Source organism: Piliocolobus tephrosceles, chromosome 2 (assembly GCF_002776525.5).
Source record: "Piliocolobus tephrosceles isolate RC106 chromosome 2, ASM277652v3, whole genome shotgun sequence".
Taxonomy (NCBI): Eukaryota; Metazoa; Chordata; class Mammalia; order Primates; family Cercopithecidae; genus Piliocolobus; species Piliocolobus tephrosceles.
Window position 1 is genome coordinate 77,993,594 of NC_045435.1, and position 20,750 is coordinate 78,014,343.

The 20,750-nt window shown below is 45.0% G+C and overlaps 1 protein-coding gene across 10 annotated transcripts in view; it reads right to left on the minus strand.

Annotated features, from left to right (window-relative positions):
• PXK (PX domain containing serine/threonine kinase like) overlaps positions 1–20,750 on the minus strand; it is a 100,824-nt gene that overhangs the window by 9,024 nt on the left and 71,050 nt on the right. For 5 of the 10 annotated variants that reach the window (XM_023200695.2, XM_023200716.2, XM_023200744.2 and 2 more), the window contains 6 exons: positions 20,050–20,128; positions 15,071–15,119; positions 10,008–10,085; positions 9,393–9,479; positions 8,840–8,909; positions 6,025–6,087 (listed from right to left, as the gene is read on the minus strand). In XM_023200695.2, coding sequence (XP_023056463.2) covers positions 6,025–6,087; positions 8,840–8,909; positions 9,393–9,479; positions 10,008–10,085; positions 15,071–15,119; positions 20,050–20,128 — 426 coding nt within the window. The remainder of the gene's footprint in view (positions 1–6,024; positions 6,088–8,839; positions 8,910–9,392; positions 9,480–10,007; positions 10,086–15,070; positions 15,120–20,049; positions 20,129–20,750) is intronic. The other 5 variants (XM_023200703.2, XM_023200736.2, XM_023200731.2 and 2 more) reach the window with 2 other exon arrangements.

A 20,750-nucleotide genomic window follows, 5' to 3' on the forward strand; every position in this document is an offset into this window, starting at 1 on the left:
AGATCACTTGAGCCCCAAAGCTCAAGACCAGCCTGGGCAACATGGCAAAACCCGTCTCTACAAAAAAGACAAAAATCAGTCAAAGGTGGTGGCGCATGCCTGTAGTCCCACTCGGGAGGCTGAGGTGGGAGGTTAAGGCTACAGTGAGCCATGATTGCACCACTGCACTCCAGCCAAGGTGACAGAGAGAGACCTTGTCTCAAAAAAACAGCAAGGCAACAGGCCTGTCTGCTCCCAAAGGAGGGTGGGAGGGAATCTTTGCGTGTGTGTAAATTGGGTCCTTTACAACCTATCAGTTCTCTGAATAGAGGATAAACACTAGTTGGTGATATTACCATGAAATAAACCAGGATAAAGAATTGTAAAGTCCTGGAAAGAGGGACCTTCCTGAGGCAGAAAACAACTTTTTGCAGAAAAGACAGTACTAGGAATGTTTTTATTGAAAAAACAGGGGTCTCAGCAAAAGAGTCTTAGAGAATCCCACCCCACCTAATGCAACTGCCAGCAGACTTAGAGAAAGGATATTTCTCCCATCAACTTGGTAATGACCTCAAGAAGGAGCCCCCAGAGAAGAAGCTGCAGTAAGAAAAGGGAGGGGCCCCAGCCCTTACACAATTGCTGGAAAAGGCTCATAAGAGTAAGACTCCTAGACCGGGCGCGGTGGCTCAAGTCTGTAATCCCAGCACTTTGGGAGGCCGAGACGGGTGGATCACTAGGTCAGGAGATCGAGACCATCCTGGCTAATCCGGTGAAACCCCGTCTCTACTAAAAAATATGAAAAACTAGCCGGGCGAGGTGGCGGGCGAGGTGGCGGGCGCCTGTAGTCCCAGCTACTCGGGAGGCTGAGGCAGGAGAATGGCGTGAACCCGAAAGGTGGAGCTTGCAGTGAGATGAGATCTGGCCACTGCACTCCAGTTTGGGCGACAGAGCGAGACTCTGTCTCAAAAAAAAAAAGAGTAAGACTCCTTCACTTAGAAACTGAGATTAAGACCACCTTTAGCTGCCATAAATGTGCTTACAACTGATGCTTTAGGGAAGAAAGGCACTGCTGCTGAATTCAACTTACCTAAGCTGATCTATTGCTGAGCAAACTGCCAAAGGCCAGAGTGCACAGTGGATTTAGGATTTAGAGTGTGCTTGATTAGAAAGAACTGTGAGGCCAGGTGCTGTGGCTCACATCTATAATCCCAGCAATTTGGGAGGCTGAGGTGAGAGAAGCACTTGTGCCTAGGAGTTTGAGACCAGCCTGGGCAACATGGTGAGACCCCTGTCTCTACAAAAAATTTAAAAATTAGCTTGATGTGGTGGTGCACGCCTATAGTCCCAGTCTCTCAGGAGGCTGAGGCAGGAGGATCACTTGAGCCCAGAAGAAGGCCGACCTCCAGTTCTGCAAGGAAGAACAGCCTAAACAGGGGCTGGCCAGCCAAAAGTTGCAATCCTGGCTGGGCACAATGGCTCAAGCCTGTAATCGCAGCACTCTGGAAGCCGAGGCAGGTAGATCACTTTGAGGTCAGGAGTTCAAGACCAGCTGGGCCAACATATTGAAACCCCACCTCTACCAAAAATACAAAAAAATTTGCCAGACGTGGTGATGAGTGCCCATAATCCCAGCTACTCAGGAGGCTGAGACATAAAAATCACTTGAACCCAGGAGGTGGAAGTTGCAGTGAGCCAAGATCGCACGACTGCATTCCAGCCTGGGCAACAGACCGAGACTCTGTCTCAAAAACAAAAATGGTGTAATACCTAGGCACAGAGTCCTGCTGTCACTCCGCAGAGGCCTTGAAGGCAGAGCAAGCCTATGTAAATCAAAGATTTGCTAAGCATCTCCTACACACGCCCCATACCCTAGAAGAAGGAAAGTTGTACAGAGAGGCCAAGCAGAATCTGAACAAACAGGCCTTGCAGGGGTTATATCATACCCTTTTTGTCCAATCACACTGAGATGGAACTGGGACCACCTCCAACTTTTAGGGACCTGTAAACCTCAAGGCATGTAAATAAGGAAAAATCCAAATGTTCCTTTAAGAAAAATTTCAGGCATCCAGCTAGCCCTAGAGGTAATTAAGTAACTTGGTAAACAAGAAGTTAATAAGTGGCTTAAGAACAATAGCCAAGGAAGTTAAAGCTCCAGAGAAGTTCCCTTGCCCTATACAAACTAAAGATAAGATCTTAACATATGTCCCTGAGTTGTCTTGCAAAGGCTCAGGCCCCCACTGAAGACCCTCACCACAAAGATCCCAGATTAGGAGGAAAAGAAGACTAAACTGTACCTATTATGGATCCCACTGTCCTTTGTTCTAAGTTTCTTCCTGAGAGGCTTGGAGAAAGTCACCCCCCAGCAAGTTAGCATTTTTCTACTGACCCCAAAATTCTTAGAGCTTCTGCAACTAAGATCAACTGCAAGTTGGATATCTGAATCTACCTGTGAGCACCCCCTACCCCCAAGATGTCCTGCCCTCTTAAACTTAAACCAATGTGCAACCTCGGTGTACTGATTTGTAACTTTGCCTGTAGCTTCTGTTTTCCTGAAATTTACCCCACTGTTAAAAATCCTTGCCTGTAAGCCACCTGGAAGGTCAGATTTTTGAGCATTTCACTGCCTGGTCCTCCTTGCACAGCACTTTGCAATAAATGCCTTCCTTTCTATCACTGAAACAGCCTTGGTGTGGGGATCTGGTTTTATTGCACTGGGTGAACGGACCCAAATTGGGTTCTATAACAACATTTCTATATGGTTGTCAATCATGCCTACCTGATGACATCTCCATAAAAGGCCCAAGAGGGCAGGGTTTGGAGAGCTTCCTGATAGCTGAACATGCGGAGGTTCCTGAAGGGTGATGTGCCCAGGGAAGGCATGGAAGCTCCTTCCCCCACACCTCGCCCTATGCATCTTTTCATCTGTATCCTTTGTAACATCCTTTATAATAAACCAGTAAACATGCTTCCCTGCATTCTGTGAGCTGCTCCAGCAAAGTAACAGAAACTAAAGAGGGAGCAGTGGGAACTCCTACTTGAAGCTGGTTGGTCAAAAGTTCTGGAGTCCTATCCTTGCAAATGGTGTCAGAAAGAGCAAGTCGTTTTGGGGACTGAGCCTCAACCTGTGGAGTCTGATGCTATCTCCAGGTAGATAGTGTCAGAATTGCATGAGAGGATACCCAGCTGGTATCCACGGCAAAACTGATTGCTTACCTGGTGGTGGACAGAACCACTCCCCCATGCCCTGACATTTGGTCACAGAAGTCTGTCTGTGTTGATTATTATAGTGTTGAGTGACAGAATAAGAACTTTGAGTGTGAGTTTTTTCCTAAACAGTGTCTATTGTTTTGAAGCTTCTGAGAGGCACTGGAAATGTGACTCCACAAGAGCTAGGGCCTTGTCTAGCCATTTCTGTAACCCAGGGCCAAGCACAGTCCTTAGCAAACCAGTAGGTTCTCAGTAAATGCACCTTGACTACATCTTGAATGAATAAACTCCCTTGGGTTGAAATGCTTAGGGCCTGAAATGCTAGGTTGCCAGACAAATGCTAAATATTAGTTACCGTTTTCATGAGATGCATTACAGGAAATGCCCAGCAGAGGTCAGATTGCAGGCTGAGTCAATTTCATCAACAAAACATTAAGGAGATAAAAGAAAGGAGGAGCCAATATTTGCTGGGAACCTCTCATCTCTGCCAGGCACTCTCACTCTGCCAGGCATTATGCTGGGGCCTCACATGTTTTCCTTCTAAATCCTCAAGACTCCCCTTCAGGCTGGGTGCTATCAAATTCACAGGAATGCCCCTCCCACTCACCTCCAAGTTTTCCCAATATTGACTCTAATTACACAAGATTCCTCTTTTTTTCTCTCATTCTAAAAGTTACCTTATCTCATGCAGACTTGCTACTGTATGAGACAGCGCCCATTTAAACACAGACAAATTAGAGAATTCCCCCCAAAAGTCCAAATAGATTGTAAATTACCAAAGGCATTTAGAGATAAGAACCAACTGTCAATTGAGCAGGGGCAGATCTAACCACACAGAGAAGGGCTGTGAACCCTGAAACAGGTGCCTCAAGCGCCTTGCTTGTTAAAGGAGGATTTATGGATTCTCATTATTAATTTTCTCCAATTTTCTTTCTTTTTTTTTTTTTTTTGAGACAGAGTCTCGCTCTGTTGCCCAGGCTGGAGTGCAGTGGCCGGATCTCAGCTCACTGCAAGCTCTGCCTCCCGCGTTTACACCATTCTCCTGCCCCAGCCTCCTGAACAGCTGGGACCACAGGCGCCCGCCACCTCACCCAGCTAGTTTTTTTGTATTTTTTTAGTAGAGACGGGGTTTCACCATGTTAGCCAGGGTGGTCTCGATCTCCTGACCTCGTGATCCGCCCGTCTCGGCCTCCCAAAGTGCTGGGATTACAGGCTTGAGCCACCGCACCTGGCCCCAATTTTCTTAATATGCCCAAGTGGTGTTAAATTAACATCCTATCTTCTAGGAAATGGCTCAATATAGTCTGGGCAGTAGATCACCACACATTTCTGATCAGACTAAACAGTTTATCTCCACAAAAGACAAAAAAGGCCTATTTTCTGTCTTGATCAACATTTGGAGGCCTTCTTGGGAAATCTGACAAAGTAAGATAAGGACAAGAATATCCTCCCATGGACCAGGAACTCTGCTACCCAAAACAGGCCCTGGCCCTAGAACATTCAGTAGTAAGGCACCAGTAACCACCCTCAGCCAGAAGTAAGTCATTCACACTAGTCCCCTTGTGTTTGCTTGCTCTCGTTTTCTTAGCAGGGTCAGTTAGAAGCATTTGAGTGGAGTTGAGGAATGCTCTTGGCAGCTCCTGGGTGCTGTGTTAGGTATTAACAATAAATATGGGATCAACTCATATACCAACCCCCTGCCAGTGACTCTCCCTTCACACAGCTGTAGGAACCCTTCCGAGCACAGCCAGCAAGCTCTGAGTGGCAGAAGCAGCTCCTCGCACATCTGAAACAACTGGTTCATTTAAGAAGCAAAAGGAGATACTGGCGTCCCAACTGTTTTTACTGGGCTTGCAAAGGACTTTAGGAGAGACATCTTGGCTCAAAAATAAAAGAAAGATATCATGGGGCTACTCCACAAAATCAGAGATTTTTTTTTTTGAGACGAAGTCTCGCTCTGCCGCCCAGGCTGGAGTACAGTGGCCGGATCTCGGCTCACTGCAAGCTCCGCCTCCCAGCCTTTACGCCATTCTCTTTGCCTCAGCCTCCCTAGTAGCTGGGACTACAGGCGCCCGCCGCCTCGCCCGGCTAGTTTTTTGTATTTTTTTAGTAAAGACGGGGTTTCACCGGGTTAGCCAGGATGGTCTCGATCTTCTGACCTCGTGATCCGCCCGTCTCGGCCTCCCAAAGTGCTGGGATTACAGGCTTGAGCCACCGTGCCCGGCCAGAGATTATTTTTATAAGCAATCTCCAAGATAAATTCTTTTTACATTTTTCAATCAAAACTTGTATCTAATTTACAAAGGAGAAACAAAGGCTAATAACAGAAAAATATTCAGATAATTAAATACATTACAGAGCAAAACAGAGTCAAATCGTTGCCAGAAAATCAGAAACACAGTGACTCTTTCACTCCTCCACCTAGACCAGTTGTGCTCTGTGACAAAACTGACCCTATGGACGGGCTCCCTGAGGAGAGAGGCCAGCAGGACGGGACCCCTGGGCCACAGTGTGTTTGTGTTGTTCAGCTGAGCACGTACCAAGACAGGCTCCAATCTGAGGAGCTCTGCATGAAACTTTTCAGCAAAGACAGCAAGCTGGAGCCAGGGGGTGGCTAGTGGCCCTGAAACTGGTCCATTCCCTGTGAAAACTGAGCTTGGAAATCTAGCCCCTCAGCTCTCCCAAATGACACTGCTTATTTGCACTCCCACTGATCTCTATTGAGAAAGCTGCTGCTATCTAACCCCTGAAATTGTTGGGCCAAGGCAGGAAGAGGCAAAGCCTGCTCCTCCTGTTGGCAGACAGGAAGGTGGCATGTCACTTTACTCCATCACTAACCTGATGTAGAGGGTGGAGTTGGCGATGACGGGGACGTGAGAGGTGAGCTGGCCCCAGATCCTGCTAAGATAAAACACAGAGAAACCCTCATGGGGACCAACGAAAGACATTTGGAATTTGGCCCAGGCTGGGACCCACTGCTGTCTGAGAATCTATACTTGGCTTAGTGTGTGAGCCTTGTGAAACAAGATGATGAGGGACAAAAAACTCAGAGACTGGACCCAATGACAGGCTTTTACTCTGGTGCAAGGTCCACCTCCTTCCCAAGCTACTAAAAGCTCCTTGCCTCCCAATGCTCCCCAAAGCCTGCCTGGTTTGAAACTTTGCACAATCAACAGCTTATGCAATTGGCTGCAGTATCTTTTCCTGACCCAACCTCCACTCCTGGGTAATGACAAATGACAGAGGCCACAAGCGGTACAGGGGACAGAGAGGTGCAGAGCAGGCCTGCTGGGGGCTTCCAAAGGAAGGAAGAGCTCCCTACAGCATCTACCCGGTAACACATTCTGCAGAAGTTCCATTTTATCAGCAAGAAGACTCAACTAGATAGGGTCTATTCAGTTCATGGATTTCACAGGCCTTTTCTTATCTAGAATCAGTAAATACCCTTATTCACATTAAAACAATGTGCAAAATCCCACCTGTTGCATGCTTTTTCTGGATCTAGTAACCTTATTATATTGCGAATATTCCCACGTTCTCAGTATCTCCCCATTACTTGGTGATCCCTAGAAAATATCTTCCTGAGCCGACATGAAATGGCCCAATTAGCAGAGGTTCCTACATAAGCCTTTCCGTGGACACAGAAAGCCCCCTCCCACACATAGAGATCCTATGGAGAGGTTAACCAAATCTCCCTAGTCAGGTGCTTTCTGATGTGCTGATAGGCACACACACCCAAAGGGAGGGCTGTCATCACATGCCTGAGAAGCAACCAGAGCTGGTGTGGTTAAGGCCCCAGCCATCACTTCACTCACTACCCACAGGTCATGTTGGTGCCTCATGGACACTGGCCATCATGAGAAATGTCCTGATCAAACCACACCTCCCTCCAGCTTAATACTTTTCTACTTGCAATATTCCCTCAGTTCCCTATAAAATATGAGGATGTTTCACTGAAAAAGGGGGTAAAACTCAATGCATGCTGTCTTTATACTGTTTGTAGTGCTAATGAACTTTAATGCGGAGAAGGTTGACTGCCTGATTCCAGTAGGGTTTGGGAATTATCTGTATATATCCATCAACTGCTACTTCATTTTCCTAAACTCCTGAGGGCACTGGGGTATCCTGAAGTCCTTGAGTCCCACCTAGCTGCACGTGACACAGCTTTGCAGGCAGGCAGGGTCTTAGAAGGTAGAGAGCACACTGTCAGGCTTTCTCTGCTCTACAAAAAATTAGCCACTGGACAGAATGACTGCTGTTTGGAGTCACGAGTCTCAGCATAGTAATGACCATGACTGGTCCATGATCCTCCCATCAACCATGGAGAAAATAGGCTTCCAATTCTGAAATTACCCACCAGCCACAACAGCATTCACCCCCGAGGAGCCTGCACTGGTCCTCTTTGGGACCTCCCCTCCTTCCTCTCCTTTGCAGCTCTCCCTGAGCCCTTCTCCAGTCTGGACTCTGCAGTGGTGTCAATGTGACTCTCACCCTCCTTCTGGAGTCTATGGACTTTCTCTATTCACGGCTTCCAATCTCCAGCTCTGGCCATGCCACTTGCATTCTCCAGCTGTGGCTCATCCAGCCCTCAGGGCTGCAGTCTAATCATCTTGTACAGTTTTCTCCTCACGCCCCAGGCAGACATTCTCCTCCCTGACTTCACTGAGAAGACTGAGGCATGACCTGTGAATACCCCCAATTTCCTCCCTTCTATTTTTAAACATCTCTGCCTCTTCACCTGCCCCCACCAAATCCTACTGCTAGGAAGAGATGCATGGGTTTCCTCAAAGCTGACACTCATAGCTGGGCTTTGGATGCTAACCCTTGGCTTTCTACCCCCCTGGCACCCCTGCCAGTCACCGTCTCTTTTGCATCTTCAAATTCCCCCTCTCTGCTCTGTCCTTCCTCTGCCTAAAATATAAGCAGGTATTCCCCAACCCAAAAATCTCCCCTTCCCATGGCCCTCCAGGGCTAAGCCAAAACTGCTTGGTAACTAGGGTGAAACCCTCCCTTCTCTATGTGGGCTCTACTTTACAGATTCATAAATTAGAAAAACTGGAAGGCCCCCAGGGATCATTCAATCTGGCTCTGATTTCCAAAGATGGGACATTATGGCCCAAAGCCAGCAGAGCTGGGTGAGGGACAGCTGGGAGTGGCAGCAAGGACTGCCAACTCAGGATGGTGCTCTTTGTACCATCTCGGTTTCTTGCCATCCCCACACACCATCGAGTCCTTTCCTTAATTCACACAGGAAGGCACATCCTCCCATCACATGGGGTCCAGAGCAGCAGGCAGGATTTAAGGTCATTTCTGTTCATGCAGGCTCTGCTAAAAAACAGGAGGCCTTACATTTTAAATCAGATCTGTTTTCCTCCCATGGCTAATGCTCCTGTGTCTTTAGTTGATCAAGTTCTGCCATTAGTGAAGAAGGTGAGCTACCCAATTACCTCAGAAGTCCCTTCTAGCATTTGAGTGCTGTAAGCCTATGAATGCTGTTGCAATCCTTCATTAGAGACAAAGTTATTTTGTTCTCTGTAGTCATTACTACATTGCCCAGTTTCTGGCCAGCAGAACTCAAGACCTCTTGACCAACTAGAGACTCCTGACCCTGACCTCTGGGTCCTGGGTCCCATTATCATCTATAGCCAGTTACCTGAATTATTGGAGTTGTTGTACTTCGCTGAATGCTCCTCACTATTTTCAAGAGCAGATCGTTTTGACTTCTTTAAGAATAAAATAAAAGGGGGAGGGGGGAGAGGAAAGCAAAGAATAAACACAGTGAAGCTGGAAGTCAGAATAAAAATATTTCCCAGGCATACCATTAAACTAGCTACAGACAAGGTCATACTCAGCCCCATAACTTAATACAGTGAAGAAGTCCCAGCCAAAACTAAAGGGGGAAATAAAACAACAAATGCTGACTTTACTTGCTCAGGCCAATTGTTTCCTCCAATTACAAACATTATGCCATGATCTGCCCAGCAAGCTAGGAAACTACATGGGCCATTTCTCTGCTGATTATCATATGGCTCTTTTTTTTTTTTTTTTTTTCCAAAAAAGCTGCACCCCAGTCATATGGAAATAGTCTTAGCTTTCAAGGAGATATAGCACAGCCATCTGTCATTAAATGGGCACCATTAACCTAGAGCTTTCTTCACATGTACTCATGAACTCATGGAGGGAATGCAGAGAGACACCAGACTTACCTTTCGAGCTAAAATCTTTCTTTTCTTTCTTTCCTCCTCAGATCCATGGTGTGACTGAGCTCTTGTCAGTCTTCGATGCTGGTGAATCTTTAAGAGACCATAAGATATAAGCATATCCCACAGAAGGCAGCTTCCTAATGAAAATCTTCTCCAACATGTTTTGGCAAACCACATTTTATTTGGATAAAAAAAACTTTCCTTGCTCAGGCTGTCTATTTCCTGGCTTGGGTCTGGATGCCAGGTAGAGGAGTATGCCAGAGGAAGAGGTCCTTTCTCATGCCCCTAATGCCTTCCTGCCTTCCCCTCTTTTACAGAAGAAGAATGTGGTGAGATAGCATGGACCATGCATGCCCCCAACTACCACCAGCCAGCATGCCCTGATCAGAAACCCAGACTGCCCTTCCTGGACATGTTTGTTTCCCACATAGACTAAGCAGGACTAAGGGCTGGACTGTCAAGTATTCAGCTCTGCGGGGCAGCATTCAGCCTAAAGGCTGGCTGAAAGTAAGTATGCTTAAAATATTTGTGGAGTGAACAGTCAAATGTCAATCACTATAAAAACCACGGCAGAAGATGGGGACACTAAAAGGTAAAGAGGAACTGTTATCAATTTACCTGTTTCTGTTCTTCAATGAGTCTCTTCTCTATACATTCTTTGGCAATTCTCAACGCCTCTTTTAACTTTGTAGGGATCTGAAAGGAGATAAAAGTACATCATCTATTGAAACAGGTGGCTGGAGATCCTCCCAAGTCCTGGAGTAAATGAAGGAGCAGGTGGTTATCAAGAGCCATTTGGAATAAAATCAGTTAAAGCTGTCCATTCAAATCCTACCCCAGCCACTTCTGGTATCCCTAACACACTCACTTCTCTAGCATTTTTTAGCAATGAACACATAAACTAAAACATAAATAAACATGATATGTTTCAAGTAATTCAAGTGATTCTCAAGGGCTGTAAATTGCCAAAACAATCTGAAAAAGAAAAACAAAGTTGAAGGCCTCACATTTCCTGATTTTGTAACCTATTACACAGCTACAATAATTAAAACAGTGTGGTACTGACATGCAGGCAGATACACAGACCAATGGAAAAGAAGAGAGAGTCCAGTAATAAACCCTTGTGGATATGGTCAAATAATCTTTGACAAGGCTTCCAAGAACATACAATGGGGGAAAGGACAGTATATTCAATAATGGTGCCGGGAAAATTGGATATCCACATACAAAAGAATGAAGCTGGACCCTTACCTTACACCATAAACAAAAATTAACTCAAAATGGATTCAAAACCTAAATGGAAGACCTAAAACTATAAAACTCCTAAAAGAAAAGACACAGGGGAAAAGCTTCATGACACTGGATTTGGCAGTGATTTCTTGGATATGACACCAAAAGCACAGGCAATAAAAGAAAAAATAATTAAACTTCATCAATTTAAAACTTTGGTGCAGCTGGGCATGGTGGCTCACGCCTGTAATCCCAACACTTTGAGAGCATGAGGTAGGTGGATCACTTGAGGTCAGAAGTTCGAGACCAGTCTGGCCAACATGGCAAAACCCCATCTCTACTAAAGATACAAATATTAGCCAGGTGTGGTGGTGCATGCCTGTAATCTACTTGGGAGGCTGAGGCAGGAAAATCACTTGGACCTGGGAGGGTGGAGATTGCAGTGAGCTGAGATTGTGCTGCTGCACTCCAGCCTAAGCAACAGAGCAAGACCCTATCTCCAAAAGAAAAAAAAGAAAAATAAATAAAACATTGGTGCAACAAAGAACTATGGAGTAAAAAGACAACTCAAGGAATGGGACATAGTATTTGAAATCATAGGTCTGATAAGGGGTTAATATCCAGACTATATAAAGGAACTCCAACAACTCAACAACAAAATGTAAGTAACCCAATTAAAAAGAGGCAAAAGACATAGACATTTCTCTGAAGAAAATATACAAATGGCCAACAAACATATGAAAAGACACTCAATGTCTTTAGTCATTAGAGAAATGTAAATCAAAACCACAATGAGACATCACCTTACACTCATTAGGATAGCCACTATTGAAATAATAAGATAAGTATTGGTGAGAATGTGGAGAAACTGAAATCCTTGTACGCTGCTGGTAGAAATGTAGAGGAGTAGAGCTGCTATGGAAAACATTATGGAGGTGCCTCAAAAAACTACAAAATGGAACTACCACATGAGGAATTCCACTTCTGGGTATATATCCAAAAGAATCAAAAGCAGGATCTCAAAAAGATATTTGCACACTCATGTAAACTGTAGCATTATTCATGATAGACAAGAGGTAAAAGCAGCCTAAATGTTCATCACAGATGAATGGATAAACAAAGTGTGGCATATACATACAATGGAACATTATTCAGCCTTAAAAAAAGGAAATACTGTCACATGCTACAATATAGATGATCATTGAGGACATTATGCTAAGTGAAATAAATGATTCACAAAAGGATAAATACTTATATAAGGCTTCTAGAGTAGTCAAGATCATAGAAACAAAGTACAATAGTGATTGCCAGGAGCTGTGGGGAGGGAGAAATGGGAAGTTATTATTCTACAGGTAATAGAGTTTCAGGTTGCAGGCTCTAGAGATCTGTTATACAACAATGTGAAGATAGTTAACACCACTAAACTGTACACTTAAAAATGGTTCAGAGAGTAAATTTTATATTGTATTTTTTATAAAAATTAAAAATTTTAAAATTAGGTCAGGCACAGTGGCTCGCACCTGTAATCCCAGCACTTTGGGAGGCCACTTGGGGCCAAGAGTTCAAGACTAGCCTGGGCAACATAGTGAGACCCTGTCTCTACAAAAAATTAAAAAATGAGCAGGGTGTGGTGGCATATGCCTGTTGTCCCAGCTACTCAACAGGCTGAGGCAGGAGGATCACCTGAGCCCAGGAGATTGAGGCTGCACTGAGCCCTGTCATTGCACCACTGCACTCCAGCCTGGCAACAAAAAATCGCCTACCTCAAAAAAAAAAATTAACATTAAAATTAAAAACTAAAAAAATTGGCTGGGTACAGTGGCTCATGCCTGTAATCCCAGCACTTTGGGAGGCCAAGGTGGTTGGATCACCTGAGGTCAGGAGTTCAAGACCAGCCTGACTAACATGATGAAAACCCGTCTCTACTAAAAATACAAAAATTAGCCAGGCATGGTGGCACATGCTTGTAATCCCAGCTGCTCGGGAGGCTGAAGCAGAAGAATTGCTTGAACCTGGGAGGTGGGAGGTTGAAGTGAGCCGAGATCACACCATTGTACTCCAGCCTGGGCAACAAGAGTGAGACTGTCTCAAAAGAAAAAAAATTTTTTTTAAATTATATAAAGCTTATTGGAACATACACAAATTCAACCAGTTATTATTTTATAACTTCATAGATATTTTCCTTGTGAGAGATTTATGTTCTGAATTTTTTTTTTTTTTTTTTTGAGACAGAGTCTTGCTCAGTCCCCCACTCTGGAGTGCAGTGGCGCAATCTCGGCTCACTGCAAGCTCTGCCTCCCAGTAGCTGGGACTACAGGCGCCTGCTGCCACGCCCGGCTAATTTTTTGCATTTTTAGTAGAGACGGGGTTTCGCCGTGTTAGCCAGGATGGTCTCGATCTCCTGACCTCATGATCCGCCCACCTCGGCCTCCCAAAGTGCTGGGATTACAGGCGTGAGCCACCGTGCCCGGCCTATGTTCTGAATTTTACAAGATTAAACTTTCCAGCCTTCCCTGTTGGGAGACATTCCTAACAACAGCAACAACAGCCCAGTTTGTTTCTGAGCCTATCATTTCTTTCTTGTTTTTTTTGAGACAGAGTCTCACTCTGTTCCCCAGGCTGGAGTGCACTGGCATGATCTCAGCTCACTGCAACCTCTGCCTCCATCATTTCTTTTTTTTTGAGACAGAGTCTCACTTTGTCACCCAGGCTAGAGTGCAGTAGTGTGATCTCAGTTCACTGCAACCTCTGCCTCCCGGGTCCAAGCAATTCTCCTGCTTTAGCCTCCCGAGTAGCTGGGATTACAGGCACCTGCCACTAAGGCTGGCTAATTTTTGTATTTTTAGTAGAGACAGGGTTTTGCCATGTTGGCCAGGCTGGTCTGGAACTCCTGACCTCAAATGATCTACCTGCCTCAGCCTCCCAAAGTGCTGGGATTACAGGCATGAGCCACTGCGCCTGGACCATTTCTTAATTTGTTAGCTTTTTAAACCATGAGTAGTCCAGTCCTGGAAAATAAGATCCCCAGATCATGTTGAACTTTTTATCTTCGTTATTCTGTAAAAATTTCCAAAAAAAAAAAAAAGAAGCTGTAAGTAGGTAATACAGTCACATGGTTTAAAATCCCAAAGGTATAAAAGGGCACATACACAGTGAAAAGTCTCCTACCTACATCCATGGAGGAAACCAATGTTACCAGTCTCCTGTATATCTTTCCAGAAAGTCAGTGTACATACAATAATTAATGTTGGATTTTAAAATCTTACTATCTTTGCTGCATAGGCTCTCTGGCTTAGGGGAAGAGCGAGGTCTAATACTAATTCCTGAATCCTAGAGGCCGGACTGTCAGGGTTGGAGGAGAATATATTTATTGACAAGGCTGAAGAAATTTCCTAAGATGTTTCATTGAAGATAATAATTTAAATGTTTTTTCTCTCCTACTGCAGATCCAAAGAAGCTATTACTGTCAGAATTCCTCTAACTTTCAAAACAGAATGGAGGAAAGCATCTCTCGCACTGACACAATCTTCTAACCCTTGGTCTTCTTTCTTTTTTTTCTTTTGTTTTCTAAATTTATTTTCATCCTAACAGTACTACATGTTCTTTTGGAATATAGAAAGGAGAGGGAGAATTACCTTTTATCCTCCCACCCAAATTGCACTCACAGTGAGCACTGCCAAGAGCCATGGCCCAGACAAGGAGTTTCTGTAGATGGCCTCAGTTGTCTAATGACAACAGACATACATTACTCACCAATTTTACACATGAGTACATGCAGACTCAAAGATTAAGTGCTTGCCCACAGGTCAGCAGCTCTCAACTGGGAGCAGTTTTGCATACCACCCCCCAGGAGACATTTAGCAATGTCTGGAGACATTTTTGGTTGTCACAGTGCAGGAGACGGGGCAAGGAGTATTGCTTGAATCTAGTGGTGAGGTCAGGGATGCTGCTTCACATCCTACCATGCATAGGCAACCCCCACAACAAAGAATCATCTGGCCCAAAACGTCAAATGCCGTGGTTGAAAAACCCTGCTGTAGATAACAGCTGATATTATAAGAACAAAGTAAGATACCATTCTGTTTTTTTGGGTTCTGAAGCCCACTCTCTTTCCATGACACATAACACCACTGCTTCCCAGGAGAAGACTTCCTTCCAGGCTTGTTTCTAGATAGCTATGTTGTTTTACACATTATCTTATTTTTTTATACCTAAGAACAAATCTAAATCATTTTCCATATTACTACAATGTCTTTATCAATTTCACTTTTAATTATATTATCAAATAGATGTACCATAAATTATTAACCTAGCCCCTAATTGTAGGACATTTCGATTGTTTCTAAATTTTCCCTATTATGTATCTTTTCTTTTTTTGGCTAAAAATACAGCTAACTTTCAAAGTCAACTTAGTTATGTCACAAACCAAAAAACAATATAATTGTCTTTACCTTAAACTGTGGTTTTTCAGAAGTGGTTAGTAAAACATCGCTGAATAATCTGTAAAGAAAAGAAAAAAACAAAAATCTTTCTTGAACCAGGTGCACTCTCAGACTAGGATTAAAGCAGATTAAGACACCTTTAGCCCATGAGGTCTCCCTTCCCTGCACCACATCCTCCAGCCCCCCGCCCCATCCACCATTCCATGTTCATTAACAAATGCAAAGGGGTTTGCAAGTTACCCATTGTGACCCCCTTCCCACTGTGTTACTAGGATATCTGGGACAGCTGTGTATTAGAGGGGGTTTCCCGCTATAGGCAATATTGCATTTTTAAGAAATTACTTTTGCGAATGCTAATTTGCAAAAATATTGCAAATATTACATTATATGCAGTAGATATTTCTAAATAGAATAGTTTTCTGCTATTTTTCTTGCCTCAGAAGAGGATAAAATTTATTCTAGAGTTCAGTAACATAAAAATGTTCAAGTAGAAAGGAACTGTCCTGATTGGAATCTAACAGGAAAGTAATTTTCTTCTAAGTATTTCTCATACTTCATTTTAAAAAGCAGTAGCTTTTGAAGTAAATCAATTCTCTCTTCAAAAATATATTACTGGCCAGGCATGGTGGTTCATGTCTTGTAATCCCAGCACTCTGTGAGGCTGAGGCAAGGGGATCACTTGAGGTCAGGAGTTCGAGACCAGAGTGGGCAGTGTGGTGAAACCCCATCTCTACTAAAAATACAAAAACTAGCCGGGTGTGGTGGTGCGTGCCTATAGTCCCAGCTACTTGGGAGGCTAAGGCAGGAGAATCCCTGGAACCCAGGAGGCAGAGGCTGCAGCGAGCCAAGATTGCACCACTGCACTCCAGCCTGGGCAACAGAGCAAGACTCTGTCTCAAAAAAAATAATAAAAGGTATGTTATTACAAAAAGGTAAACAACAGACACTGGGTCTACTTAGGGGGAGGGGTGGGGAGAGAAGCAGAAATAATAACTATTGTGTACTGGGTTTAATAGCTGGATGATGAAGTATGTACAACAAACCCCCATGACATGTGTTTACCTATGTAGCAAACTTTTGCATGTACCTGCAAACCTAAAAGTTAAAAATAAAAATAATAAAAAATGATTAAAAAATTACCCATGTGACCAAAAAAAAAGTATATTAAAAACAATAGCATGAGCCAGGTACAGTGACTCACACCTGTAATCTCAGTACTTTGGGAGGCTGAGGCAGGCGGATCACCTGAGGTCAGGAGTTCAAGATCAGCCTGGACAACATGGTGAAACTCTGTTTCTGCTAAAAATACAAAAATTAGCCAGGCATGGTGGTGCGCACCTGTAGTTCCAGCTACTCGGGAAGCTGAGGCAAGAGAATCACTTGAACCCGGGGGGCGGAGGTTGCAGTGAGCCAAGATCACGCCACTGCACTCCAGCCTGGGCAACAGAACGAGACTTTATCTAAAAAAAAAAAAAAAAAAAAGAAAAGAAAAGAAGAGAAAAAAACAATAGCATGAACTGGGTGACTGGGCACAGTGGCATGCGCCTGTAGTCCCAGCTACTCCAGAGCTAGAGGTGGGAGTACGCTTTGAGCTCAGGAGTTTAAGACCAGCCTGCATAACACAGCAAGGCTCTCAAAAAGAAGGAGGGGAAGAGGGAAGGGAAGGGGGAGGGGGAGGGAAAGAAAAGAGGGGAGGGGAGGGGAGTGGAGGGGAAGGAAGGGGAGGGGAGTGGAGGGGAGGGAAGAGGAGAGAGGGAGAGGGGGAGAGAAGGAGAGAGGGAGAGAGGGAAAGAGGGAAAGCATGAACAACTCTGAACTGCTGGGTAAAACAGGTCAAAGAATAGAAATGGTTGCTTGGGTAGCACCCAAACAGCTATAAGTGAGTCTTTCTTTGAATATGCCTCCTGTCCCTCCCCTACTTTTTAAAGAGATGGAGTTTTGTTATGTTGTCCAGGCTGCCCTGGAAGTTCTGGGCTCAATCAATCCTCCCACCTTGGCCTCCTGAGTAGCTGGAACTATAGGCATGTGCCAGTATGTCTGGCTGAATATCCTGCACCCCCACTTTGTTTTATTTTTTATTTTATTTTTTTGAGACGGAGTCTCGCTCTGTCACCCAGGCTGGAGTGCAGTGGCACGCTCCAGAGCAAGCTCTGCCTCCCGGGTAGCTGGGACTACAGACGCCCACCACCACGCCCGGCTAATTTTTTGTATTTTTAGTAGAGACAGGGTTTCACCGTGTTAGCCAGCATGGTCTCGATCTCCTGACCTCGTGATCCGCCTGCCTTGGCCTCCTAAAGTGCTGGGATTATAGGCATGAGCCACCATGCCCACTCCTCACTTTGTTTTATTTTTGAGACAGGGTCTCACTCTGTCATCTAGGCCTGGAGTGCAGTGCGCATTCACGGCTCACTGCAACCTCAAATTCCTAGGCTCAAGCGATTCTACCACCTCAGCCTTCCAAGTAGCTGGGATTATTATTACATGGTGCACAGCACCATGCCTAGCTAATTTTGTTGTTGTTGTTGTATTTTTTGTAGAGATGGGGTTTTGCCATGTTGGCCAAGCTGGTCTTCAACTCCTGAGCTCAAGTGATCCACCCGCCTCAGCCTCCCAAACTGCTGGGATTACAGGTGTGAGCTACCGCGCCCAGCTACATTACTCTTTTTTAAAGATGGGAACTTCAGGCCGGGCGCGGTGGCTCAAGCCTGTAATCCCAGCACTTTGGGAGGCCGAGATGGGCGGATCACGAGGTCAGGAGATCGAGACCATCCTGGCTAACACAGTGAAACCCCGTCTCTACTAAAAAATACAAAAAACTAGCCGGGCGAGGTGGCGGCGCCTGTAGTCCCAGCTACCCGGGAGGCTGAGGCAGGAGAATGGCGTGAACCCGGGAGGCGGAGCTTGCAGTGAGCTGAGATCCGGCCACAGCACTCCAGCCTGGGTGACAGAGCGAGACTCTGTCTCAAAATAAATAAATAAATAAAAATTAAAATTAAAAAAAAAATAAAGATGGGAACTTCATCACAAGCAGAAATGACAGGATTAGCTTTCTCCACAGGGCTCCTCAGGGCCGTCTGTCCCTCAGCCACACATCTGTTTACTTCCAGAGGACACATTTTAATTGAACGTGGTTTACACCTGTCCAAGAGCTCTTTTCATGGCTGAAGCCCACATGGTAGAAAGACTTAGGTGAAAAAAAAATGTTTGGATTCACTTAAGGACTGGAAGACTGAGAGAAAGATGTAAGAACTTTGGAATGGGGAATGTAAACGCAAACTCGAGTAAATTAACCTGTATACAGGCTATTTCCTAAGTACAAGTGCATTTTGCTAGAAAAGTTTGTGTGAAAGTTTGTTTTCCAAACTGGGTCTGTTTTTCCACATGCACATTGTTTGCTTTGTTTTGAGATGGAGTCTCGCTCTGTCGCCCAGGCTGGAGTGCAGTGGTGAGATCTTGGCTCACTGCAACCTCTGCAGACTCCCCAGTTCAAGTGATTGCAAACTTGGCTCACTGCAAACTCCGCAGTTCAAGTGATTCTTCTGCCTCAGCCTCCCAAGCAGCTGGGATATCAGGAGTGTGCCACCACGCCCAGCTAATTTTTTATATTTTCTTAGTAGAGACAGGGTTTCACCACACGTTGGCCAGGATGGTCTCGAACTCCTGACCTCAAGTGATCCACCTGCCTCAGCCTCCCAAAGTGCTGGGATTATAGGTGTGAGCCACTGCTCAGCCCACATTATTACATTATTATTAATGGTTGTGGTTTGGCGACAGACGCTTCAGTGTCTGTGGAACAGTAGAATGTCACATCCACGGGGCAGGGGCTTGGTTTCCTCTTTTCATTACAGTGCCTAGGACAGCAGCTGGCCTCCAGAAGGCCCTCTCTAAACACTTGTGGAAAGAATGAACCAGGAACCTGAAGTTATCTCTGCCTTCTCTGAACTCTGGCTGCATGCATTTCAAGCCGTCCCCCCTGCCTTGTTTCCCCATATTATTGTTTCCAAAGTATATCTGTTATACAATAAGCTGATGCAGACAAAGCACCAGATACACTGCATGGTGTGTGATGTTCAAAAAAGATCAGCTGGTTCAGTAGTAAGCATAACTAACACTTAATGAGCACATATTAAGTGCCGGGTCCCTTCTGGGAATCACCTTATTAAATCCTCCCAACTACCTTCTGAGGTGGGAACTGCTATTATCATTCCCATTTCACAGTTCACAAAACTCTACTTCCAAAGGTTAGGAAACTTGTCCAAGGTCACCCAGGTAGAAGTGGTGAAGCTGGAATACACCTCCAGGTCTGTCCGACCCCAGGCACACCCTTCTTAACCACTCTGCTGCCTCTCCATGAAAGAAGAGAAAATGCAACTGAAGGGAAGGCCCCAAAGCACTATTTCAGCTGCCCTGGTTATCTATGCATAACCCAGTTTCAGAGAAAATGTCTTCTGAGCTCCAAGACCCTAGAACAGTGCCTGGTACGTGCTAGAGTTTAATAAATAGTACCCAGTCAGTAAATTCACAAGCAAAAGCATGGGTACTCACAGACACATTGCCCTCCTCCTGGAGGGCAGACCCTTCAAGGCCCTGTGACTTGTGAACTATGCACAGCTGGGGGCCAACTGGTTTGCTGATGCAGGGTCAGAATGGAGCCACTTGAGAGGACCCTCCTTCAGTATTTCCTAAGCTGGGGGCTGCGACATGTACACACACCCAATGCTAATGTACGTACACACAATGCTAACACTGAGTGAGGAGATACACGTGAAAATGACACAGATGTTAAAGTACAGCCATCAGACCAGGAGAGCAGAGAGGTCACAAACAAAGGGTCAGGACATCATGCTGCAAGTGCCCATCAGCAAGCAGGCCACGCCAACTCTGCAGGGACTGCAAGAGTCTTTACTACAGTACCAGGTGCTTGGACACAGTGGTCTGGTGTTCAACATAGTTATCAAGATTACAACCAACGCATATGATTGACTTACGGCATCTGTAAGAGCCGGGAGACGGTAGGCATGCCATTTTTACAGGCTTCACAAGACAGCGTAGACTCCAACACGGCCACTTGAAATGAACAGATACACATTTTAGTTCCACAGAACACGCTGGCAAATCCACTTGCTGATGAAAAGTTTGACACCACTTTGCAATAACTGTCTGCGGGCTGATCAGGACAGTGTCAAAACTCTTCACACACAGACAGATGGCATACGTGGGGTGGGGGAATGTTGGCAACATTGGCATTACCGATGACTCAAAAGAAATGGTTTAGCAACTACACGCTGACAGAAAGCTAAACATATTTCAAAGATAATTGGAGGAAGGATTCAAGATACCATTCATAAAAGTGTTTGTTCTCTTGAAAGAGATGTAAACACTACACAGAAGTAAAATTCTGAACTTGAAAGACATTTTGCTGCTTGCCTGCTTTTCATCAAAACCAGCACACAAAATGCCAATTGTTGATATCTCATCATCCAACATCTTGGATGCTATTAACAGGAGCAGCCAGATTTTTCTACCCACAGGTCACTGTTCAGCTTCAGCAGTTCAAATTCAACACAATAGTCCCAGGGCCTGTTCTCTTGAATTGCCTCTTTTGACACAGTAACGTTTGGTGAAGGGTGGACTTGCGTATCTCCAAGGCACAGGGGTCCAAGAGCTACCCTGCCTTCCCCTCTCTCTG